This window comes from Terrapene carolina, unplaced genomic scaffold (genome assembly GCF_002925995.2).
Source record: "Terrapene carolina triunguis isolate 2854851 unplaced genomic scaffold, T_m_triunguis-2.0 Scaffold35098, whole genome shotgun sequence".
NCBI lineage: Eukaryota > Metazoa > Chordata > Testudines > Emydidae > Terrapene > Terrapene triunguis.
The window spans coordinates 2,112,669-2,139,087 of record NW_020699449.1 but is presented as its reverse complement, the minus strand read 5'-3'; the positions used below and the strand labels follow the sequence as shown (position 1 = coordinate 2,139,087).

Below are 26,419 nucleotides of genomic sequence, written 5' to 3'. Positions count from 1 at the left end.
AAGTCTTAACCATAATAATGAGACAGAAAATATCATAATGCCATTATATCAATCCATGGCATGCCCACATTGTGAATAGTGCGTGTAGTTCTAGTGCCGCCATCTCAAAAACGATATATTAAAAATGTAAAAGGTACAGAGAAGGGCAACAAAATTGATTTAATGGTATGGAATATCTTCCATATAAGGAGAGATTGAAAATAGTGGGACTATTCAGCTTAGAAAAGAGACGACTAAGGATAGAGGTGTGTAAAATCATGAACAGTATGGAGAAAAGAAATCAGGAATTGTTATTTACCCCTTCACATAACACAAGAACCAGGAGTCACCCAATGAAATTAATAGGCAGCAGGTTTAAAACAAATATAAGGAAGTATTTTTTTCACACCACACACTGCCAACCTGTGGAATAACCTGGGGATGTCGTGAAGATCAAAACTATAACTGAGCTCAAAAAGAATTAGGTAAATTCATGGAGGATTGGTCCATCAATGTCTATTAGCCAACCCCATGCTCTTGGTGTCCCCATCTGACTGCCAGATGCTGGGACTGGATGACGGGACAGATCATTTGATGATTGCCCTGTTTTGTTAATTCCCTTTGAAGGATCTGACATTGGCCACTGTCAGAAGATAGAAGACTGGGCTAGATGGATCATTGGTTTGACGCAGTATGGCCATTCTTATGTTCTAATAGAAGGATAATGTTTACTGGATTATGTGGACCTCTTCTCATAAGAACAGCAATATTGGGTCAGACCAAAGGTCCATCAAGCCCAGTATCCTGTCCTCTGAGAGAGGCCAATGGCAAGTGCCCCAAAGGGAATGAACAGACAGGTTATCATCAAGTGATCCATGCCCTGTCACCCAATCCCAGCTTCTGGCAAACAGAGGCTAGGGACACCATTCCTGCCCATTCTGGCTAATAGCCATTGATGGACCTATCTTCCATGAATCTATCTAGCTCCTTTTTGAACCCTGTTATAGTATTGGCCTTTACAACACCCTCTGGCAAGGAGTTTTAGAGGTTGATAGTGCGTTGCGTGAAAAAATACTTTCTTGTGTTTATTTTAAACCTTCTACCTTTTAATTTCATTTGGTGGCCCCTTGTCCTTGTATTATGAGAAGGAGTAAATAACACTTGCTTATTTACTTTCTCTATACCACTCATGATTTTATAGACCTCTATCATATCCCCCCTTAGTCGCCTCTTTTCCAAGCTGAAAAGTCCCAGTCTCATTAATCTCTCCTCATACGGAAGCCGTTCTATACCCCTCATCATTTTTGTTGCCCTTTTCTGAACCTTTTCCAATTCCAGTATATCTTTTTTGAGATGGGGCGACCACATGTGCACGCAGTATTCAAGATGTGGGTGTACCATGGATTTATATAGAGGTAATATGATATTTTCTGTCTTATTATCTATCCCTTTCTAGATGATTCCCAACATTCTGTTCGCTTTTTTGACTGCCTCTGCACATTGAGTGGATGATTTCAGAGAACTATCCACAATGACTCCAAGATCTTTCTTGAGTGGTAACAGCCAATTTAGACCCCATCATTGCATATGTATAGTTAGGATTATGTTTTGCAATGTGAATTACTTTGCATTTATCAACATTAAATTTCATCTGCCATTTTGTTGCCCAGTCACCCAGTTTTGTGAGATCCTTTTTTAGCTCTTCGCAGTCTGCCTGGAACTTAACTATCTTGAGTAGTTTTGTACCATCTGCAAATTTTGCCACCTCACTGTTTACCCCTTTTTCCAGATCGTTTATGAATATGTTAAATAGGACTGGGCCCAGTACAGATCCCTGGGGGACACCACTATTTACCTCTCTCCATTCTGAAAACTGACCATTTATTCCTGCTCTTTGTTTCCTATCTTTTAACCAGTTACCAATCCATGAGAGAACCTTCCCTCTCTTCTCCTTTCTCCCATCACCTAGTAACCCAGCTGTCCTATTAATAATAGTTTTCATACAGATACATTCACTGTTTTAGACCTTATTTGTGGTTTAGATATGCTCATTCCACCACAATGAGCTTAGGTTCCGGGGGACCTGCCTCTAATCTTAGAAATCTGGGCTTTGTTTTTGTTCCTGCAAATACTGGAGGTAGGTCAAACGCTTCCATGAAACCTCTGGGGCTTGGGTCAAGTCACTTTCGGCCAGACGTTCTGCCTCTGGTAGTGCAATTAGAGAACCAATTCAGTACTATGAACTCATCCATTGTAGTCCTAGCTTTACGTTCTACCTGAAGGATCGCCTCCTTCCCTGTGCTATATTACCACAACTATAGCCAGCCAGAGCACCTGAGCTGGATCCCGCTCATTATAAAAGAGGTTCTCTGTCAGGGCTGTGGAACTTGCTCTCTTTGTCTGAAATAGCCTGAATTTAGTGACCTTAATTGGCATGCTGCAAAAGTGAGAGAGAGAGAGTGAGAGAGGGTGTGGGTGTGGGTGTGGGTGTGGGTGTGGCAGAGGGCATGCTTCCTGTAAGAGTGATGGCGGGGAAAAAGAGTTGCTGTATGTGTCTGTCTGAGTTCCTGTTGAAATGATTACATAGATGCTGCTAGGATTTAATTGTAACTCCTCACTTAAAGTCGTCCCGGTTAACGTTGTTTCGTTGCTGATCAATTAGGGAACATGCTCGTTTAAAGTTGTGCAATGCTCCCTTATAACGTTGTTTGGCAGCCGCCTGCTTTGTCCACTGCTTGCAGAAAGAGCAGCCCGTTGGAGCTAGCTGGTGGGGGCTTGGAACCAGGGTGGACCGGCAGCTCCCCTAAGTTCCCTGTGCGGCAGCCGCCCAGCAGGCTATCAATTGCCGGGCAGTTCAGCTGTCCGTCCCCGCACTGCCATGTGCTGCTCCTGCCCTCTGCCTTGGAGCTGCTTCCAGGAGCCTCCTGTTTGCTGTGCGGGGTGGGGGAAAGAGGGGTACTAATGTCAGGATGTCCCCCTGCTCCTGCACCCCGCTTACCCCATCTCTCTCTCTCTCTCTCTCTCACCCAGGGTGTGTCTCTCTGTCTCTGTCTGCCATGTTGTCTTCCCTCCCTCCATTTGTGCTGCCTTGTAGAGTGTGAGGCTACATTAACAACGTGTTAATCCTTGAGGGCTCAGCTGAGTACTAGTTCATTATTTAGCAGTAAGGCATTCCCTTGGAAATATCCCACCCTCTTCCACTCTCTGACTTCACCACCTCAACCAAGCTTCACAATCATCATTGCTGTGTACAGTATTAAATTGTTTGTTTAAAACTTATAGTGTGTGTGTGTGTGTGTATGTAAAATATATATATATATATATATATAAAATGTCTTTTGTCTGAAAAAAATTTCCCTGGAACCTAACACTTCCCCCCCCCCCCTCCATTTACGTTAATTCTTATGGGGAAATTGGATTTGCTTAACATTGTTTCGCTTAAAGCCACATTTTTCAGGAATATAACTACAACGTTAAGCAAGGAGTTACTGTATTGTATCTGTAATGACTTACTAGGGCACCTAGATCCTTGGAAAAGCTTCTCTTATTTTAAATCTAAATGCATAAAAATGTTTTTTAAAAAATGGGCAGCAATGAGAGAAATCTTTCTCCCCCTAAGGGAATCCGCTTCCAGGTCATTATTTCTTTTCCAAATGAAGCTACCCACTGAGCTGCTTCTCTCTGATTGTTGTACTGCATTATGGTGATGAGTAAATTGACTAATCTGCTTGTTAAAAGGTGCTCCATGTGCACGGAGACTTCTGAGGAGCCACAAAATTGGAGCTCTGCTACAATTACTCCGAGTGCAGACCTTTGCCGTGGCACTTTCAGCCTGGTTCAGCAGAACCATACAAAACTCCCCTTTTAATCCTAGACTGGAAGCCTCTCCTTGTTTCCTCATAGCAATTACTTTCAGGCAGGAGAGTTATTGAACTGGGAGTTTTTTCAATTAAAAAACCCATTTTCAATTCTTCCTTGAAAAGATGGTACTTAATCCATTTCCTGATCTTATACAAAACCAAAAAAGAAAAGAATTCAAATTAAATCCATCTGTTTCATTCCTCTTTTTTTGCCCTAAATTCAAGTATCAGTAAGAAAAGAATGTCACACTTTTGGTATGAAATGGGCTTTAAAATCTGTCTGTCAGTGGTGAAAGTCCGCTACCGTTGTTTGTTTTTCATAGGAGGTCTCAAACAGTGCTTCAGGGCCTCAATACTCAGTCTCTATTTGGATCAGAGTGAATGTATACCAGACAAGCAAAACAGCAACTGAGATGCCTGCTGGAAGCATCAAAGTTACTCTGCAAAAGGTTCTTCAGAGTTTTGGACAGAGAACCATAAAACTTTATACTTCGACACTTGCAGTGTGGCTGCTTGAAGTTTGCAATTCCTTTCCTAAACACTATAATAATGATTTTTTTTCTCCTTTGTTGAGCTTTTGATATTCTTGGCTTCATTGAAGCTAAACCAGGCGAGCAAATATAATTAAAATTACTAAAATTATATGAATACATACATTGTCCATTGCTATGAATCCCTCTAGAAAAATGTCAACTTGTATTTGTTTCTTTTGCTCCCACAGGAAGTAGAAACAATAAGAGATCATTCCTATAGGTAATGTCTAGTCAGTATAATGTAGTTTCCTTTCATGGAAAGGACCTTCCCATGTCTGAATAAACTCTCCCTACACACATCACCATGTTCTTGATTAAAATGCGTTGTTCTTTTAATTCTAATAATCCTGTCTACAGTATTGTTAAAATTTTCTACCAAGTTGTTTATTTAGTTTCAGTTTTGGATGCCCTCTTCTGGGATCAGAATATGGTGCTGCAGCAGTCCAGCAGAGGAGTTTAAACTCTGATGGGGGTAGGGAGCACAGATTTCCTCCACACTGATGGAATGAGCGGGTCTAATATATAAAGTCATGTCCAGATCAGTGGATGCCCTCAATAATGAGAAATAAAAATTACAATTAGGAAACTAACTTGCCGTCTTGGGTATAACAGCTTGATTCTGTAACCACTTAATAGGTGTAGCCCACTGAAGTCAATGGGACTATGCTCAGTAGTAAGTACTTGCAGGATTTGCCTCTAAATTGGTAATGCTGTGAACAAGTCCTAATTTAGTTTTATATTGTAAAATTTAAAGTGGCAAGAGATCCACAAACAGCAGCTGAAAAGACATCTTGGCACAGTGAGGGACTAAAGTTTTCTGTCAGTCACCCTTGGCAGTTAAAATCAGTTGGGAGAGTGGGAAAATTAAGTGGAGTAGGAGGTATGAGATTAAAATCTTTATCTTTACTCCTCATTAATGCCCTCCATCACCTCATTTAACATGAGTGTTTTGTTCTTTGAAGTACTAGCTGTGCACCATTAGGAGTTTGTGCACTGTGACACTGGCAAAAAAGTCCCACTGAGGTCAAGGGTGTAAGAATATGTAAAGTACATATTGTATGTGTTCTTGCTGGATTTGGGGCCTTAGTTTTCTGAAACATTTAGAAATCCAAGGAAGTCAGCGTTAAAGTGAAACTTAAAAGAAACTTGACTATTTAGACACTGAAAACATATGAAAGGATTTTTGTACAAAGAGAATTTAAACTATTTACCATATTATTTTTCTTCCCTTTTAAGTTCAGTAGTGCATATTATTACACTAGTTATAAGTCACTATTCATTGTCACTGCTAACAGTATAATTTTATTATATCATTGCCAATAAGGATTCTTTTAGGTTTGCTATAATGTATAATGCCTCTTGAGTGTTTTGGATTTTGCCTGGTCTGTCATTGCAAGCTTTTGATTTTGCCTGGTCTGCTGTTGCTAACTTTGGATAACAAAACTGTTTGAGAAACAACTAAAAAAAAAAAAAGAAATACATTCAACGAATGAACTATCAGTTGCTGCCTTTGATATTTGCACTAGCTGATCTGCAATATGATAATACTCCTTAGCTTATTTAATTTACCTTGTGCTGATGTAAATTATTAATTGTTTTGACTTTGTTAAAAGTTATATCGTTATGTTGAATTATTATTGTCAGTTTAGACCAAATGATTCAGTGCTGCATGTAATGGTTGTGACAGCTTAAAATGAGCAATAAGTAAATACAACCACAGTCCAACATTCTATGGATTTTTAAAATCAGAACTGGCACTGATTATTAGCTATAGCTCTTCCTCAAGGTTTATCAATTATAGCAACAGGAATCAAAGAAACAAAATTAAATATACTTTTTTTTTTCCCTCCCCAGAGGCCCAGAAGACGTAATAAATGATTGTAAAATCATTTTTATAGAAGAAATGTACAAGATTGAAAAGCCAGGAGCTTATCCACTGACATTTGGGGATGGAGATTTCAAAAGTATGCTTCTTTCATTATATGTTTAATAATGGTATTTAAACATGTGAATACGTAATTTTAAAAATCATAATTGATTAGAATGACACAACAATGCAGATTCAATAATTTTAATGAATGTGTGTTTTATATGTGGTCATAATAATATAGTCATTATTAGACAGCCCTTTGTCTCTGTTGCCACTTTTTTGATGAGCCATGCGTTACATGGAAATACTTAGAAATGGATTTTTGATGTAATATAGCACATGTTAAATAATACATCAGTCCAAAAAGTTACAAGCAGGGAAATGGGGGAGAACAGCTGATAGCCCTTAGATGATTCCTAGTGGGCCAGTATCCAAATCACAAAAACTACCATCACAATTGGCACCTTTGTTTATATTCTCAGCAGAGGCCAAGGATTGAATGGGCCTATTGCATGAGCTACAGTTCAGCCCTGACGTCCTCTAAGGGTGAAAGAACATTAGCAGGTAGTATGAGGAAACTTACACTGGCACTGCTGTTGTACCTATTCTGTGAATAAACTGAGTACTTCAGTCTCCAGGGCCATCACTTGGCCACCTTTGATCTTCCTGGCACTAAATTCTCTTTACCAAAAAAAGACACTGGCTTCTTATCTCAAAACTTAATACAAAGTTTCACCCAAAATCAAAATTTCTACCCAAATGAAAAAGGTATTAGTAAAATGGTGTTTCTAATGGAAATGTGAATGAGAGGCAGAAGGACATCATCATTAGTGGATGCTGCTGAATTATGTTGGTCATAGTTGACAAAAAGCGGCCACATTTTGGGGTCCTTTGCACAGCTGTTCTTTAATGCAAGAGACTTAATGTGCCCACTGTTTTTGTCCCTTTCACAGTATGCTACACTGTTAGATATCACTGTTTTTAAAAAAGCAAATTTCCTTTCCTGCTCTTAACTTTTATAAATGAAAGGATTTAAAATAATTTACGTTTTACTTCTTATGCTATGGGTTTTTTCATTTTTCTCAAGATTGGCAAATGAAAATACAGTCACTTTCACTTTTGTTCATAGTTAATTTCTAGTCAATTTCATTTTAAGATTATTTTTATGCAACAGAAAATATTTTTTAAAAAATATCTTCATTGTGAACTGACAATTTGAGGAACAATTATTTGGTTGCCCCCAAAACTGCACATGTAAAATTAAGTCACATCTGCTTTGCATTTATTCACCTAATTATTTGTTTTGAGAGTATAGTTGCAGGTTTTGTAGAACAGTTTTGAGGCCATGGGAAATGTGACACACATTTAACACATTGACATTATACCTACTGCTGTGCAGTGAAATGAATTAAAAATAGTGTACCTGCTAAATTAATTCTTAATTTATCATAATCTTTAGCATATATAATCATCAGCTGTGCTTATTATCCTTTTGCACAATGCAAATTGTTAATCTGGGTGCCAACTTTATATTCTTCTCGCACAGCCACTTACGTGCTTTTTTTCATGCTGCTCCCCATGCGTTCGTTCCTCTCAAGTCCATCTCAGAACAAAGTTCTTCAAGCTCTTTTATAAAGTTATAGCTCTAAACATATGAAAATGATTAGTAACAAAAATTTTAACCACCAAGACTCCAATGCTAGCTTCCCATGTGGCTCATATAACACTCTTGTCCTCCCACTTATGCAATCACTTTCCCAAGTTCAAACAACCACTCTTGTTCCTCTGTTCTTTATATTGTAAGCTTTTCTGGACGGGGATCACCATGCACATCTATTGAGTGATATAAATAAGTAATAATAAAGCATACTTCCTCCTTACTTAATCCTCTAGCTTCCACCTACACTTGAACATTACCAGTTAAATGTATATAGCTAACTGCTGTTTGATGCTTGCACCCATATGTATGCTCAGAAGAGCCATGACCTTAGGTAGCCTAATAGGCAGCAGATTCAGGCTGCCCCAAAATCCAGAAAGGGGCTGTCCCACATGTTCCATGAAATGAATCAAATTTGATATTCTGGAGACAGCGTCAAGGAATGTACTCCTTACGTGTTACTATATATACATCCAGACCAGCCACAGTCCCTATCCTTTCCAAAAGTGATAATGTAAAGAGCAGAAATATTCTTCACAAGCTGCACAGTTAACTCTACTTTTGATGGAAAACCAAAGAATGCCAGAAGTTTTCCATTCAATAGATGCTTTTTAAATTTGCCCTGACACATTTATTAAATATCAGAATAAAAATTGTGTGCTGACAAAAGTCTTGTGCATGAAAGTCCTATAATAGAAATCTGAAACTTGCCTACCAAAAAAGAGGAATAAGACTATTAATAATAGGAGGATTCACACTGTCTGTAACATTTCCACAAAATCCTAAAAAACAGAGGTTGTCAGACGGCCCTCCTGCAGCCAGGAGAGTCTACCACTTTGAGACTAGATGAAATTATGGACTGGTTAAAACAAATCTCAAGAGAATGAACATCTTGAGGAAAAATATCACAAGATATAACTGAGATCAAACATATTACTAGTACACATCAAGCTAATTTGCAAAGCTTGGAATCAAGACTACGGGGAAGCTGAGAATAGACTCTCCTTGCTAAAAGACACAGTGAGTACCATGAATATAATCTCAAAGCAACAGGAAATGGCTATTAAAGCACTGTAGGAAAAGGTTAATGATTTCAAAGGAAGATCAAGGAGAAACAATCTGAGAATTGGTGGGTCTTCCAGAGGAGATGGAAAAAGGGAGGCCTCTGGAATTTTTATCCACTATGCTGCTAGAGCTTTTGTGTCTTCCCCCTGATCAGAACGTAGATATTGAGAGAGCCCACACCTCTCTTGCACCAATACCCCTCCAAATGCAAAGCCCCAGGCCTTAACTGTAAGATGTTTAAAATAATATATTAAGAAACTCATTCTTTAAAAAGCCCTAACATGAAAAGGAAAAGCTGATGATTTTTCCATATTACACCAAAGATGTGGTGGGAAAGATGACTAAATTCAATAGATCAAGGACCTTAGACAAAAGGTTGGGTTAGACTACTTTATTTCCTTCCCTGATAGTTTGAAAGTTAAAAACGAGGGTAAGATGCTTAGTTTTTTGATAGCAGAGGAAGTTGAAAAGTGTCTGATCCTCACTACTGCAGAAAACCCCCACAGAAGATACAGCTGGGATACATTAAAACAAATATACTTTATTCAGTCACTATGGAATTCAGTCCAGTGTTGGAATTTAGCTCTTAACTTTGGCAACACTGTAACAATGTTGGCACATTTGCTTTACTTGCATTTACCCTACACCACTGCCCACCACTTATGTACACTCATAATTGTAGTGTTCCGGAACCATCTTTGGGATCCTGATACCAAGCAAATCACTTAACTGGACCTGGAGACTTTTTACACTCTTGAATTGGCAAAGTTCAATAGAGAAGTTTGACTTCGTTTTCTGTCTAAGGCACTATCCATCCTGGTACCTTCTCTAGCACCCCCACCCCACCCCTCTTTTTCATCTTCTTCCCCATCCCCTCCACCAATTATTTTACTTTGTTTCATCCCCATTTAGTTTCCCAGATTTTGAGTTTATAGTAAACCTGGAAATACTCAATCCATTTGCCCTAAATGTACACTTATACCATATGTAAACAATGTAATGAAGATTTCAATTTAATGATATATCCTTTCAGTTCCCCAGCTGTAAAGGAATCCTATCCAAGAATAATTACTATTGCTGGTTATGATTCACCAAATTATTAAGAATGTTATGAGGGTCAGTTTTCTTTAAATAATATTCATTCAGGTTCTCTTCTTTAGTGTTTTTTTTTTCTTAATGAAATGAGTTGAAATGTTGTGTTGATTGACATTACTGATCTAACCATTGGGCAATGGCGTTCACACTATAATCCAGCATGGTCAAGGCTCTAGAGGGCAAAGATTAGGCAGAACTGTTCTGGTAATGAACCTGTACCTGTAAGTAATCTAGTTATATTAGAATAAGATTATTTAAACAACTTGTATAACTTTCCCATATATCCATCAGAATCTTGTTCTTAAATTTAGACACTAGCAGTCCCCCCCCTTGTGGTTTTTTGTTTGTTTGTTTGGTGAATGGTGCAGAAATCATGCCTCCATTGATATGAAACCGTTTTCCTTATAAAGTTACAGGGAATCCAGTTATACCCCAAATGGATATTTTGGGGGTGGGGGTAGTAAGTAATGAGACTACCCCCTTGTAACTACCTCCTGGACTTAAGTCCTACTTCAGTTTGGATGTTTGTCATATATTTTGTAAGGTATCCTTGGTCATTTCTGATGACTTCATTCCCGCTCTCTGTTTTTCTATCTTTTCCCAACATTATGCCTATCTTTTTCCTTGCCTGGTTCGCCTTATCTTCTACCCTTATCCCTCCCCTTCATGTCCCCGGGGTGGTCAGGGGGACCCAGATATACTTTTCCTAGATGTGGAACTAACAGTGACCTAACTACTGATACTGTTCAGCTGCCTGATAAAGAGATGTTTGGCTTGCGTCCTCCTTATGGCTAATAGTATAAATTGTGTTTTCTTGAACATCAAAGGGGTGAATACCCAAGAAAGAATCTAAACCCACTGACAGCGGATATTATCTTCTTATAGGAAAGCTACCATGATCATTTAAAGGTAGAGAAACTTAGGAGAGGTTGCATGGAGGAAGGAGTGTTTTAATAATTTTCCTCAGCCAAAGGTGTAGCAGTGTTGTTTCACAAAAAATTCAATTTACAAATTCTAGATGTAAATAAAGATGAATAGGGTAGATCACTGCTAGTGAAGGCTAAGATCTCTGACTACCCTAATTAACGTATATTGACCTAATAAAAATGATCCATGTTTTGATAAACAATTTTTTCCATATTAATCAATATCCTACTGGAATTAGGCCAGAGTTTTGTTGACAAAAGTTATGCAAACGATCAAAACGCCATAATTACCATATATACTCGATTGTAAGCCAGGTCGTTTATAAGCCGACCTCCCTCCCCCCCCCCCCCCCCCAGATGGATAAATAAAAATGGAAAATTTTTATGACTCATTCATAAGCTGACCCTATAAATCAGGAGTCAGCAAACTTTGGCTCCTGGGCCGTCAGGATAAGCTGCTGGTGGGCTGAGATGGTTTGTTTACCTCGAGCGTCCGCAGGCACGGAGGTAAACCCAAGTAAACAAAGTGTCCTGGCCCGCCAGCTGCTTACCCTGACAGGCCGGGACAGCAACTGGTGGGGAAATTTTTTGGGGGGAGAAGCTGGGGGTCAGGGGAGTAACCCCTGTGACCACACCCTACATGACCCCACCCCTAGCCCGGGACCCCCACACTCTCCCCATCCCATCCCTTCCCACCTTAGCTGGGGCAGGTCAGGGGAGGAGGTCTCTGGCCTGGCCGGAACCTGCTCCGGCGGGCTGGGCCAGGCGGCGTAGCCGCAGCCTGCCAGCCCCGGAGCTGGAGCTGCAGCTGCTTCGGAGGCTGGGGGGAGAGCAGCGTGGCCAGAAGCGGGGAGACTCTGGCCCCACCTCTTCCCTTCGGCTCTGCTGCCTCTGTTGGGGAGAGGGGCTGTGTCCCACCTCTCCCTCTGTATACCCGTTCATAAGCCGACCCCCTTCTCTTATGCTTCCCTTTTTTACTAAAAAAAATTCAGCTTATGAACAAATATATATGGTACATCACTAGTGAATGTTCACACTACGCTCCCTCTGTTGGCAGAGCACATCCACACTTGGAACTCTATCATCGACGGTCAGAGCAGTACACTGTGGTAGCTATCCCACTGTGCTACTCGCCATCTTCTGCAGCTAGGACTTGTGGGAAGGCGGAGTGGATTGCAGTGCATCAGGGGTGCGGGCTCAATGTTCCTTGATGAAGTTTATTTCCATCCCAGCATTCCATGTGCTTCTGACTGCGTTTTGTGGCATTTTTCAACTGCCCCTGTTTACTGTGTGCCCCCCATCTCTGTCTTAAAGGATGGATTCCCACACTGTTCTCTATTGTTGTGATAACTATTATGGACACATTGCAGATGCTCAGGCAGTATATCATGAGCTCCCAATCTGAACAGGAATCAGATTTGCCTTACCTGCTGTGTGCTGTGGAAAGAAACAGCACCAGATTACTTTTGGCATTCACAGAGCAGCTGCATACAGTGGACCATAGCTTTTGGGCTCAGGAAGCAAGCATTGAGTGGTGGGATTGCATCATTATGGAGGTCTGGGATGACAAGCAGTGGCTGCAGAACTTTCGGATGCAGAAAGCCACCTTCCTGGAACTGTGTGGAGTTCGCCCCAGCACTACAGCGCAAGGACACCAAAATGAGTTGCCCTCTTGGTGGAGAAGCGCATGGCGATCGCTGTGTGGAAGCTGGTGACTCCAAACTGCTACCAGTTGGTCGCAAATCAGTTTGTAGACAGGAAGTACACTGTTGGGGCAGAGTTAACACAAGTGTGCATGGCCATTAATTGTATCCTGCTGCAAAGGACAGTAACTCTTGGCAATGTGCATGAAATAGTGGATGGCTTTGCAGCAATGGGATTCCCTAACTGTGGAGGGCAATAGATGGCACGCATATTCCCATTTTGGCCCCAGATCATCTTGTGATGGAGTACATCAATAGAAAGGGATACTTCTCTATGGTATTGCAGGTGCTTGAGTATCATCGTAGGCATTTCACTGACATCAATGCAGGGTGGTTCGTGAAGGTACATGATGCACGCTTCTTCAGGAATACTGGCTTGTACAGAAAGCTGCAAGCAGGGACTTTCTTTCCAGACCAGAAGATTCCAGTAGGGGATGTTGAAATGACCATAGTGATCCTGGGAGGCCCAGTGTACCCCTTACTCCGATGGCTCATGAAGCCTTACATGGGAAACCTGGACAGCAGCAAAGAGTGCTTCAGCAGTAGGTTGAGCAGGTGCAGAATGACCATAGAATGTGCCTTTGGCAGATTAAAAGCATGCTGGTGCTGCCTTTATGGCAGATTAGACCTGACTGAGGAAAACGTTCCCATGGTCATAGCAGCCTGCTGCATGCTCCATAATATTTGTGAGGCTAAGGGTGAAAAGTTTCCCCTGGGGTGGAGCACTGAGGCAGATTGCCTGGCTGCTGATTTTTGAGCAGCCAGATACCATGGCTATTAGAGGGGCACAACGGGGGGCTATTAGAATCAGGGAGGCTTTGAGACACCATTTTGATAATGAGCACCAATAACGGTGCATTTCTATACCGCAATCTGCCATGCTTCATTAACTTCAGTTATCTTATTTTGCCTAAAAATTGTGGTGATTCCTGAGCAGGATTTGTACTAAGCAAATGATTAAACTGCACCTATGCTACCAGTGGCAATCACTATGTGTAGGACACAAATAAAGAGTGGCTCTCTTAAAGAGAGTTTGTTTTTATTAAACACCAGTTAACACACACAAAAGGCGTGGTGGGAAGGAAGAAAACAGTGAAGAGCAGTGCAGGTATCATTTTGGAAGTTGTCTAAAGGCGTAGAGTGAACGGGGTACCAAGACATTCTGATAAGTTGCAAGGAAGATGTGGGAGGAGTTTGGGGAAGGAATGGAAAACAGTTCTGTATTAGCTGCGGGGGAGGGGGGGGCGGAAAGCACGTATCTATTCTGACTATTGGGTGATATAAAACTCACTTTATATAATCTTGAAAAGAGAACCATGATTTACTTAAAAATACTCCTCCATCACTTTTATCGTCCACTCTTGGTCTTTAGAATGTGCTCCTCACACTCCTTTCTGTCCTGCCTTTCATTTTCTTTCCACTCACTGGGTTCACTTTTTTTCGGCCTCTGAGGATTGGAGCACCTCTCAGAACATGTCCTCCTTGCTACAACTTGGTCGCTTCCTTATCTGGAGAAGGCACTCTGCTGCTGTGTTGGGGGTTCCCCTGAAGGCTACATCTGCAGAAGCACAAGAAACAATACATAGAAGCATAATTGTTAGTTCATGCACAGCATTCAATCATTACAGTAAAATATACCTCTTGTAACATACCAATTACTTTCTCATTGACCCTTGGCAAGCACACAACTCTGCAAACAGCCTAAACATGGTGAGTTCGGCCCAGGTGGGGTGTAGGTGATGTTTTCAGGGGATCAGTGAAGGCAAATAGGGTCAATATTGTAAATTCTGCCACCATTTTCCACAGGCAATGGTCATCGAAGCCGATCTCTCACTGCTGAGGGTAAGCAAGGATGCAGGAGTGCATCTACTGCACGTTTGCAGGTTCAGACCCGCTCCCTATGCTGCTCACCTGTATGCCACTTTGGTCCCTGCACAAGTGATTGCCGAGTGGTGCTGGAAAGTTTCTTACAATGGGGAAAGGAACAAAGCAGCTCTGCCAAGGAACCTTCGGCAGAGGATCGGCAAGTACCTCCAGGGAAGATTCCTAGAGATCTCTGGAGGATTCCTGTGAAATCTCGGTGTGCGTTAACATACTGTTCTTCCGCGCTGCTTAGCTGCACTGTGGAATGGGGAGCACACTCAAACACAGCTAGTCTTGCACATTTCTATCCCTTCACCCACTTGTACAGCTGTTCTTTGCTCTGTATATTGTAGCTCATATAACTGAGCAGCATCAACTCAAAAAGATCACTTAGGAGGGCTCTCATTGTCTGCAACATGTGCACCAGAAACAGACTACTGGGATTGGCTAGATCCCTCTGGAGTGTATTTCTCTTAACCCTTCTATAGAGATCTTCTCCAACTCTTTAATGAAGCTAGAAAGGCATTTAAAACTAAGCTTCCACCACTTGGTTTTCTTTACTGCTTTGGACTGTTTTCTTCTCATGAATGATATGTACCCATAGTCAAGAACCAGCATTCTGTGCTGAGTTACAATGCTTTCTCTGGGAATGACCTTACAGTTTTTGATGTTCTTCAGTTCAGTTTATCAGGAAGCAGTTCATCTGTGCCCCTATGCTACCACTCTTAAAGGTAATCATTCTTCCTTGGTGAAAAAATGTATTCACTATCAAATCATATATCTGAGCATACTTTCCTTGTTCCTGTGTCTATATCCACAACTGCCATTGTACCTTTTGAAGCTTTACCTTCTCTCCCATGTGACCATTAAAGTTGGCACTAGTGATTCTTTATCACTTTCTGTTTAATAGTGTCTGTTTTCCCACTTGTGATGCATCTGAGCAACTTTTAGGGGGCCGTTTTCAAGAGCTTGCTTAACCAAAATAACCTATTTCTTATCCTATCCACATCCACTACATATTCCCACATTATTTTGTCTAAAACTGTACCAACTCTCTCATATTAGATATGCCACAGTATAGTAGCTTATAGCCTTCCCCAATATCTTTTGCCTTTGCTCCCTTCCATTTGGTTTCTTGAATTCAGGCAATCTGTACTTTCCTTTTCATTCATGTTTGAATCAGCCCTTCACTTTTCCTGGTTAATGTCTGTGTTCCAAGATGCCAGTCTTATTTTCTGGACTCCCATCTTTGAACGTATCTGTCCAGAATGATGCAGTAGCCCTTGCAGTAGCACGCAGATGAGGTCACTACTCTTTGCTTCCGGGGAGCACCCTAGTTCATATGAGGCATATAAAGGACACATTTAATGGGATTTCTTTGGCAAAGGTTTACGGGTGGCTGCTAGCCTTGACACCACTCTCTTCCTTTTTTTTAACTGGCTTGGGACTGGCTGTGGTGGAGTTACTCAGTTCCATGGTTGTGGTGGACAAAAACAGTCTGGTCAAGTATTACATTAGCAGTAATACAGGTTGATCTGAATGTTTTAATTCTAGTAGACAAAAATGATTAAACAAATTCTTCCATTTGGCTAAATTTTTAATTAAGAAAAAATCCCTGATATTCATTCATAAGGCTAAAAATAGAGCTCATGCATTACACTGAGGTTTATGTAAAAATGATCCTGCATTTAACCAAATGAAAATGAAACTTTAAGTTCCTCTTTGTTTGATCTTGTGAAAAAATTCCCCCCTCCCCCCCCAAGAGTTCTATTAAAGTTGACTGTGGCTAAAGTTTGCCGTTTTGTTCATGTTCTTCTGCAGAAGCTTTTTTGGTCTAATCCTGCAAAGGCTTATACATGAATATCTTTTCTCATGTGAGCAGTTCCATCAGATTGAATAGGGTTACTCACAGGAGTGGTTACTCACTAAAGTCTTCATGGAATTGGGGAATTAGTCCATTGCCCTGTAATAAGCTCCATGTGAGCAGACTCTCTTTGAAATCAGTGAGGCTTGTTATGGGTGTAGGAATCGAGGCCTTTTTTGATGGAGTAAAAGTAAAATATCTTTTTGCTTTTTCATCACCAGGATGATGGCAAGGGGATTGAGAAGATTTTGTGCCTGGGCTGGTAAATGATAATGACTATTTTGCAAGTCTTTCATACAAAACTACAAATTGACATGACATTAATATTTTAGATGTAACATTATTGTATATGTAGTTTTGTAAATAAATGGTTTTCAATAACTACCATTATGCCTGATCTTTTTATTTATTTTTAAACAGAGACCATAGGCAAGTTCCTGCACTCACAGCATTACTGTACATTTTCCCCCTCACCTTTCCCCTCCCCATAATGGCATATTTATGAATCTGAAATCACTTCTCTGAGGCTTAACTTTTTCTAATTTATCTTCACAGGAAAGAGTGGCCCTGAGTGCAAGCACTGTAGGGCAGACCCAGATACAGAATGTCGCTTTTGCTCCTGCTATTTGTGTGGTGGAAAACAGGATGCTCACATGCAACTTCTGTGCGATGAATGTAATATGGCCTACCATATATACTGCCTGAATCCACCTTTAAGCAAGATACCAGAAGATGAGGACTGGTAAATATAAAAGGATGATACTTTATGCAAAATACTGTTCTATAAAATGTGCCTTTACTATTTGAGACTAAAACCCTATAGGAAGGATAGGGCTCATTCTATTAGAGCTAAGGTACCTTGCTCAGCCGTCCTTAGGAACATTGCCGTACTGGAGAATTGCAAAGACACCACCTGGAACTCCATTCATGTCTTAGTAAAACATCAATCCTTGGACTTGGACAGTGCATATATGATGCCAATTTTGGCCAAGTATTGCAATCCCTATTCAATTAGGACTCCTCAGACCCTCTACTAGTCTTACGGAGACTGTTTCTTAGTCACCAGAAGTGGGATCCACACTGACAATACATAAAGAAGAAAAACAAGTTATTCACCTTGTCAGTAACTAGATTTTCAGTATGGTTTGGGTGTGTGGATCCTGCCTTCCTCTGCTCTACTCTGGAGTCCTATGAATATTTGGAACTCTGGACTGGATGGGAACTGAGTGGCAGTTGAGACTACTAGGCCATATATTCCCTCAGGTGGGACATCTAGGGCATATTTACAGCTCCCCAGACACTCCTGGCCAAAAGATTCTGAACTTATACCCAAGAAGTGGGATCCACATGTACAAAAATCTAGAAGAACCATAGTGACTGATGAGGTATATAACATTTCTTTTTATTTTAAAATTTAACTTTGTATTGTTTGCACTACAGGCATATGCGTTCTGAGTTTTATTCATGAAGGTAGATGAACTGTTCTGGCCAGGGAAGCCAGTGCGATGGAATGGCAGAGCTATGGCCTTGCTTCTTGTCCACTTCTCGTAGGTTATGTAGCGTTGCTAATCCTACGTGGTCCTTGCACTCACTTTGGTGCAAAGGACTTCAATTCTGCAATGTAATGCCGCTGCACAGAAATGTAAAAGCGTGTCTCCTTTTCTCTTCCTGCCTTGCATACTAATATAGGTTCATGGCAGAGTTTGACCCTTAGTTGAATACCAGATATTTGTTTGTTTTAAAAGTGGGAAATTGTCCATTTTAAATTTTAATAATTTAAACTTGGCAGCCCCCAGTTCTACCCCACAGTTTGGGAAATACTGATAAGGCATTTTCATACAGATCAGAACCAGTCTATTTATATGCTAAACAGTATTTAATATTCCATACAAAGCTCAGTTAAGGGAACATTAAGATTGCTTGGTTAAGCAATCTTAAAGCAGGAAATGCCATAGTTAAAGCTGCATGCACACTTTCAAATTTACCTTATTGTGAATATGCATTATTCCACAGTCCTTTTTATTGCATACTACTTTTCAAATAATAGAATATAACTTTATACAGTTTTTGCGATAAACTTAGATACGGATGGCTAACTCTGTTTTTTTCATTCCTTACTTACACTAATTTCACTGTCCTAGTGAAGTACCTTTATTGACTTAGTGTGAAATACTGGCCCCATTTAATAGGAGTCTTGCCATTGACTTCAATTCTGCCAGAATTTCACCCTTAAACTTCTTGTATTAGTTTGTCTGTCACCATCCATGAACTCTTTACATTTTATTTTTTAACCAGCAGCACAACCTGTCTTGTGTGAAATTCAAGGAATAAGTCAATTGACTAAGAAATTAAGTGTTCACACAAACATAGCACAACCTTTTTAAGCTGCTCACTGTAAAAATTTAGCGAAAAATGCAGTACAAACTGTACTGTACATGCACAGCATGAGATGTCAGAAGACTCCTAACTAGGTCAAATCCAAACCCATTTTCCATGGAACACTTGAAGGTATTTCTGATTAAGGGTCTTGATCCTGCAAGGTGCTGAGCACTCTAGCTCTGGTGCAGCAAAGCACTTCAACATTTGGTTAGCTTTAAGCAAATGAGTAGTCCTACTGCCTAATTTCAGCAATTTCCAGCTCAATGGGACTGCTCATGCTTAAGTACTGTGCTTTGGATCAGGTCCAGAGTGCTCAGCATATTACTAGATCTTGCCCAAGAAGAAGTATTTCAATGTCAAATGTGTAAACTTTCAAATCCTTGCTCTTTTGCTGTATGATCTTGGGAAATAAACTTACCATCTTTGTACCTCAGTCAGTATATATGTGACACTTCCTGGGGTTACCCAGGGTTGTGAGGCATCTCACTACCACCTGCCATTAGAGTGAGGACGCTTTGTCTGTGCCTGCCAAGGTCAGCTCCCTCGCAAGCATTCTCCTCTCAGCCTAGGCAGGCTCTGCTGTCCTTCTGCAAGTTGGCCACAGGCTCTCCCCCAGGCCCTCTGAGCATCTCTTTAGAGTGTCCAGCCCCAATCCGTTGAGTACTCACACAATTCCCAGATCCTCTGTTCCCAAAGAAGCAGTATACTTCTGCTTACCAGCTTCACCTGAGATCACCACTGCACACAGCAGTTAGATAAGTTTATAGTAAAAACAAGAAGTATATTTAACAAAATACAAAGATTCAAATGATAACAAGTAGAAATATTTGGGAACAACTGGTTACATGTAAAATGAAATTATAACCTGCTTTATAGAGTTAACTAACAAGACATTTTCCTAGCTAATGAAGTTTAGCTTACCAAAGTCTTTCTCCCAGCGTTTAACTGTTAAGCTTGGCTGTGACCCTGTCTTCATAAGACAAGCACACTGTCAGCTTGTCCCTTAGGTGAAGGAGGTAGAATCTTTCTCTTTACCTCCAGTTATAGTTCCAACATTCCTTTGTCTTTGTTCATAATCAGAAACCCACCCCTCACCCCCCATTACTTGTTTTTCCTGTGGAGAACCTCCTTGTAGTTTTCACAATTTCTTGATTAGCATTTTGCTCAGTCTGTAAATAGACAACCATTGTGAAGTACACAATACTCAATTTACCTATAGCCAGACAGATGTGTCTCCTGCCTGAAAGCAACTTATTAACACTTCCTGGTGACAGGCCTAATTCACAGGCATTAAGAACATAATTTTCACTGTATGTACACAACTTCTTGCATATTATCCATACATACATTTCTCAATGATTATGATGACCAATATGACACAGGCTTTCAGCAGAGACCTTAAATGCCACCATTTGGCAAACTATTATGTAGATACCAGATCCAGGGGATCCCAGTAACTCTTATGCACTCTTATGCCCTCTGCCAGTTGGCATAAAGAGGTTCCTGTTTCACAACATAATAGGTTTGTTATAATATATACCTCATAAGTATGTTGTGAGTTTTTCTTAGTGTGGTTCATAGTCAGAAAAGTGACAATGGCAGCTTCTTATTCTTGTTGTTTTTATAGCCAGCCATGCAGAACTCACACAGGTTAAGTGTAATCTGGCTCATACCTCACTGTTCAGCCAACCTCAAGGTCAAAATCAGATCCTTCAGTTACACCTGTATATCCATATTGAAGACAATGAGATTGCACAAATTTGAATTGGAGGTGGAATTAGGAGTTACTTTTTAGTTAGAACTCTGCTTTAATATATCCTTTAAGTATTTTGAGAATTTAGGATGAAAAGTACAGTATAAGTGCAAAGCATTATTATTGTCATCATCATCAGTTATATTACACTGGAATTTTTTGAGGTTGGCAAAACCTTGAAAATATGGATTAATCAACATGGTTCTGGCTACAGTAAATATGTTGCCATTAGGTTAATCAATTTTAAAATCTGTCAAAACTTTTTTTAAGGTACTGTCCTTCCTGCAAAAATGATTCTAATGAAGTTGTAAAGGCTGGGGAAAAGCTCAAGCAGAGTAAAAAGAAAGCAAAGATGCCATCTGCCAGTACTGAGAGTCAGCGAGACTGGGGCAAGGTAAAGTGTAATTCAAGAATAAATATAACTCTGTGTGTGTGTGTGTGTGTGTGTGTGTTATATCTGTGACTATACATATAAATTAACTGTGCAAAGTTGAGTACTAAATTACACATCATGCAATCTTCAGTGGAATTGCACAGTGTGTAAACCAATGCTGAATTTTGCCCATTGTCTCCAAAAGTTAAAACAGTAGAAATCCTTTTTTTTTAATTGACTAGAGACAAGGATTATAAATAAAATAATAAATAACAATTAGAATTTACATAAAATTTATTGAAAAAATGTATTTAAAACATTTTTATTATAATAGAAATCCATATGTCTGCATCAACTTTGAAAGGAAACTTAAATATAATAAAATTAGTTTCTTCTCTCTGATATGTTGGTAGGGTATGGCTTGTGTTGGTCGTACTAAGGAATGCACTATTGTTCCTTCTAACCACTATGGACCTATACCTGGCGTTCCTGTTGGAACAACCTGGAAATTCAGAGTTCAGGTATGTTGGTTTAGAATTCTCTATTGGGTATAGGTTGGGTACAAGAATGGTTTTGGTATTGATTGCTGTCATTTTCACTAGAATAAAGAACAGTGGGCACATTTAACAGTTCATTCTGGTTTTAGAGCTACTACTGTTTGTAGTGATCAATAGTATACTTAAAATGGGGGAATACCGCTGGAATTGGTAATACCTCCAAAACTAGAATGAACTTTTGAAATGCACCCACTGTAATTAGGTCTCATCTTCAGTCTTTGATATCAAGATCCTGAATGGAACACTCAGTGTGCTATCGGATTAGACTTTAGAAAATGTTTAATGGCTTTACCACAAAGTGGCACAAATCTTTCTCAGGTGAGACATAACTGATACCAGTACCTTCAATTGTTTCCTCTTTTCCCCTGCCTCGTCTGACATTGAGAAATACTGTGACTAATCAACATAATTGATTTTTGTTTTTCTAGTTAGGAAAGTAGTCATTTTTTATTTTCAAAACTGGCTAATTCTTTTTCTCCTGCTTTGACTCTACTGATTTGGACAGAAATAATAATTCTATCCAATCCATCTTAATAGAGGAAAACTCCTTTTTTGAGGGTGGAGGACCTAGTTTGGAGAATGAAGACATCTGAAAGCCCCTCCTTCTGGCATGTTTGCTGAACTAATTGTCCTCCCATTATCTCTTCCTCCAAAGAGGAGACCAGATATTTCCTTTTCTACGTTTAATGAAGTTGTTTGGCAAGGGGTACTTTTTTACTTATGGAAAACAAGTTTCCCTTTGTATTTTTTAGAGGAATTTTATATTTTGGAATGGTATGTGGGTCTTGGGGAAAATTTCCATGGCATCAGAAATTTTCTCTTGTGCTTATCACTTAGCAGCAATGTTCTCGTTTCCTCACCTACTCATTCAGCCAGTAGTTTAGCTGCTTCCTACTTAGCTGCAGAACAGATTAAGGACGCTGTCGGTGGTTCAGCAAAGCGAGTTTGACACCGGACACTAGCCTATCTTCCTTTTTAGAATCACCATTTTGCTTCTAGAACTTGCTAGCTTTGTATTTTTGCTAGAAGGTTGTTTGGAATCTCATGGGAGATGGAAACATAGTAGTTGGGAACTGAGATTATGGTCCTTCCAGAGTCTCTGAAAAACCAACCAAAGGATGAACTTGAGTTCCAGCTCCAATTTCCCAGGTTGCAGAGATCAGTCAAATTGTTCTCCAAAGTTAGGTCCAGCGCTCTGGTGCCAATAAAAATAAAATAAAATAAAAATCAGATAAAAGCAGTTATTCTCCTTGAAGGAATCCCATTGCCACAAAGGGAAGAATGCATAAACCTGATAAGAAAGTAGCTCCTAAAACTCAGAAACACAAGCATTCATCTTAAATGTTGACCTTCTCAGAGGATTTGTAAACTCTTCAGAACATACTGTCTGCATATGTGTTTTTACAGCGACTGGTGTTACTGTAATACAAATAATAATGAGGAAGGATCTGTATTCAAAATGTAGGAAGGGCTCTTTTCCTTTAGAAGCCTTTGAGATGATACTGCAGTAGATGGTTAACTTCATAGGTTTTACTCCTTAATATTTGAGTGCCTAATCTGTTAAAGCAAGATCTTCTGCATCATGTAGACACATTCCACTTAGCTGCATGGATTTGAAAAGATATAACAACAAAAATCTACTTTGTCCAAGTGATAAACATCCTGTTATTTTCCAATAACTAATTTAGGACTATAGAATATACCAAAATCTGAGAAAAATTCAGTGCATGGAGCAGAACAAAAATGCTTAAAGTTAAATCATCCAATATTGCCCTAATCCTGTATTTCTTGTAGGATGGATTTTAGCTAGAACTACTGAAAGTGCTTTGCAAACATGCTTCTACTGTTCCCCGGTATTCTAGGAGTGGACAAGACAAAGTTGAGCTCTTCACATCCCTATTGTGAGACATTTCTTGGAGTTTCAAATCTTTGTAACCCAAAAGCCTGTTGGCGACTGAATTTGGTTCTAGACTCTTACAAAATCACAGTTTGAGCATCTACAGTGTGTAAGAGAGAGCCTATTGTCTCGAGTTTCCTTTTAGACGATATTTAGACAATATGCTTTTAATTAGTGAAATACATACCTTTTTATGTACAGCCACAACCCTGGAAAATTCGAGGCACCAAGACTAGGGATTTATCCTAAATACAAATTATCTACCTTTAATTATTCACTGTACAGGCAAGTAAAGTGTTTGTTTTGTAAAAAGAAGAATAAAACCAGGGTAACATAACCTACTTTCTTGGTGGAGTCAGGGATCTTTTGCCCTGATATTTCATTCCATTGCACTGGATTTTATACTGATGTCAATAGAATTACACCAGCATAAAACTAATGTAGGAGGGTTAAATCAAGCCCTAGATGTTAAAGGTAGGTCTTGAAGACAAGCCCTTATGCCACATTTAGGAACAGGATCTGTTTTATAAATTCTATCCAAAAAAAAAAAAAAGAACTTACTATTGAGAATGTAATTTTCATAGATTCCAAGGGCAGAAGGGACCATTGTGATAATCTAATTTGATCTCCTGTATAACACAGGCCACACAACCTCCCCAAAATAATTCCTAGAGGATATCATTTAGAAAAACATCCAATCTTGATTTAAAAATTGTTAATGATGGAGAATCCACTACACCCCTTGATAAATTGTTCTTATGGTTAATAACCATCACCATGTCTGAATTTGTCTAGCTTCAACTTTCAACCATTGGATTGTGTCATACCTTTCTCTGCTAGATTGAAGAGCCAGTTATTAAATATTTGTTCCCCATGTAGATATTTATAGACTGGAATCAAGTCACCCCTTAACCTTCTGTTTGTTAAGCTTAACTAGATTGAGCTCGTGGAATCTGTCACTATACAGCATGTTTTCTAATCTTCTAATCCTTCTCATGGCTCTTCTCTGAACCTTCTCCAGTTTATCAACATCCTCCTTGAATTGTGGACACCAGAGCTGCACACTATAGTACAGCAACATTCTCCCAGTGCCAAAAATAGAGATGTAATATCCTCTCTACTGCTATTCAGGATTCCCCTGTTTGTGCATCCCAGGATCACATTAGCTCTTTTGGCCACTGTGTCACACTGGGAGCTCCTGTTCAACTGATTTTCCCCCATGGCCCCCAAATCTTTTTCAGAGTCACTGCTTCCCAAGATGAAGTCCCATCCTGTCAGTATGGTCTGCATTCTTTGTTCCAAGATGTACATATTTACATTTAGCTGTGTTAAAATGCATATTGTTTGCTTGCACCCAGTTTACCAAGCAATCCAGATCTCTCTGACTCAGTCATTTGTCCGCTTCATTATTTACCACTCCCCCAATTTTGTGTCATTTGCAAACATCAGTGATGATTTGTTTTTTTCCTAGGTCATTGATGAAACACACCCACTCAATGATGGTTCCCTGTTTACAGTTTTGAGCCCTATCAGTTAGCCAATTTTTAATCCATTTAATGTGTGCCATGTTAATTTTATATTCTAGTTTTTTAAATCAAAATATTATGCGGTACCAAGTTCAAACACCTTGCAGAAATCTAAGTATATTACATCAACCCTATTACCTTCATCAACCAAACCTGTAATTTCATAAAATTAATTCAAGCTATTTACCGTTTACTTGTATATTTCCTGAAAATTCATTCAGTACTCTGTGTAACCTGTTAGTTTAGGAAGGATTCACTGTATTATTCATAATAAAGAGGTTGAATTCCTTTTTAAGGGCAAAAGTCAACCTTAACTATGCAGTTGTGACAATTCCTTTGTGGTAGCAGTGAGGCAGGTGAATGCCAGTCTAGTTCTACAGACCCTTCCTGACCGTGATACTGAGGTGAGCTGTACCATAGATACAGCCATCTGAGAATGACAAAGTTAAGTAATTTCTGTTTCGTCTAAAATTACACTATGGCTCTGCATTTCTATGTATTTTTCACAAAAATACTTGTTGTGTTTGAGTAACCCCTTAACATTTTTGTGAGAAAAAGTGTAATTTCCATTGTAGTATGTTTTGTGATATTTTGACGGACTGTCATCATGTCATTTTCAAAACACATATTTATGAAGAGAATGAAAGTAAGTGGTTCAAAGTGCAATTGTATTCTGAAAAGCTGATCTATAAAAATGGAATTGCAGAGTTCTGTGTTTAATATCTCTTGTTGATTTCCAGATCAAATATTCTCAGGTTATAAATAAAAAGACAACTTTTCTAAGAATCAGTTCCACAAATTCAAGTTGTGATCTGAGAGTCGTGTTGTATTCTTTCTGGCTTACCCATCGTCAACAGTAATGAAAATTATGCATTTGGAATTTCGTTAACAATTCTGTTCATGGCACACAAACCAGAATAGACCCCCAGATAATTCTCTACAGCTGTTTACTAATGGAATAAAAAGTAGTATAAAATTTTTTGTCAGTAAGTCAAGCAGATGAGACTTAGAACACAAACACAGGGAGCAGTATATTCAGTAAGATGGTATCATTTGTACATAGTCACTTTAACTATATCCGCACATTAATATTTTAAATTGTTTCATACTTATTTTGTTTGTTTTTTAAATTCTGAAGTCTTTTCCTCTCTCTCTCTCTTCCTCTCCCCCCCCCCCCCCTCCAATCTGACTTGAGTGCTCTCCATCCTGATACATGGGCTCCTGATAATGGATTCTTAAGAATTCAGGGCCAGCATTTTTCTCACTTTCTTCCTTTTTTTAGTTTCTCATGCAACAAACTCCTTCAGGTTCTTAAAAGATGCTACTAGTACATGTGTGTACATATATATACACACACACACACTATCTGTCACTTCTGTAAGGTTTTCAGATCTCTGGCTTGGGAAGAAGGTGACTTCATATCACTACTGGACCCAAGTTCTCCAGCATCAGAAGGGCCATTTTTAGGAGTATCACTTGCCAGAGGCATTAGTCCCACCCAATTTTTTTAAGACACAGC

The 26,419-nt window shown here is 39.5% G+C and overlaps 1 protein-coding gene across 1 annotated transcript in view; it reads left to right on the top strand.

Moving 5' to 3' along the window:
* The window catches only part of LOC113405332 (E3 ubiquitin-protein ligase UHRF2-like), a 180,843-nt gene that overhangs the window by 102,092 nt on the left and 52,332 nt on the right, over positions 1 to 26,419 (top strand). Inside the window, exons 5-8 of the mRNA XM_029914333.1 lie at positions 6,227 to 6,336; positions 16,971 to 17,157; positions 20,818 to 20,941; positions 21,334 to 21,441. Coding sequence (XP_029770193.1) covers positions 6,227 to 6,336; positions 16,971 to 17,157; positions 20,818 to 20,941; positions 21,334 to 21,441 — 529 coding nt within the window. The remainder of the gene's footprint in view (positions 1 to 6,226; positions 6,337 to 16,970; positions 17,158 to 20,817; positions 20,942 to 21,333; positions 21,442 to 26,419) is intronic.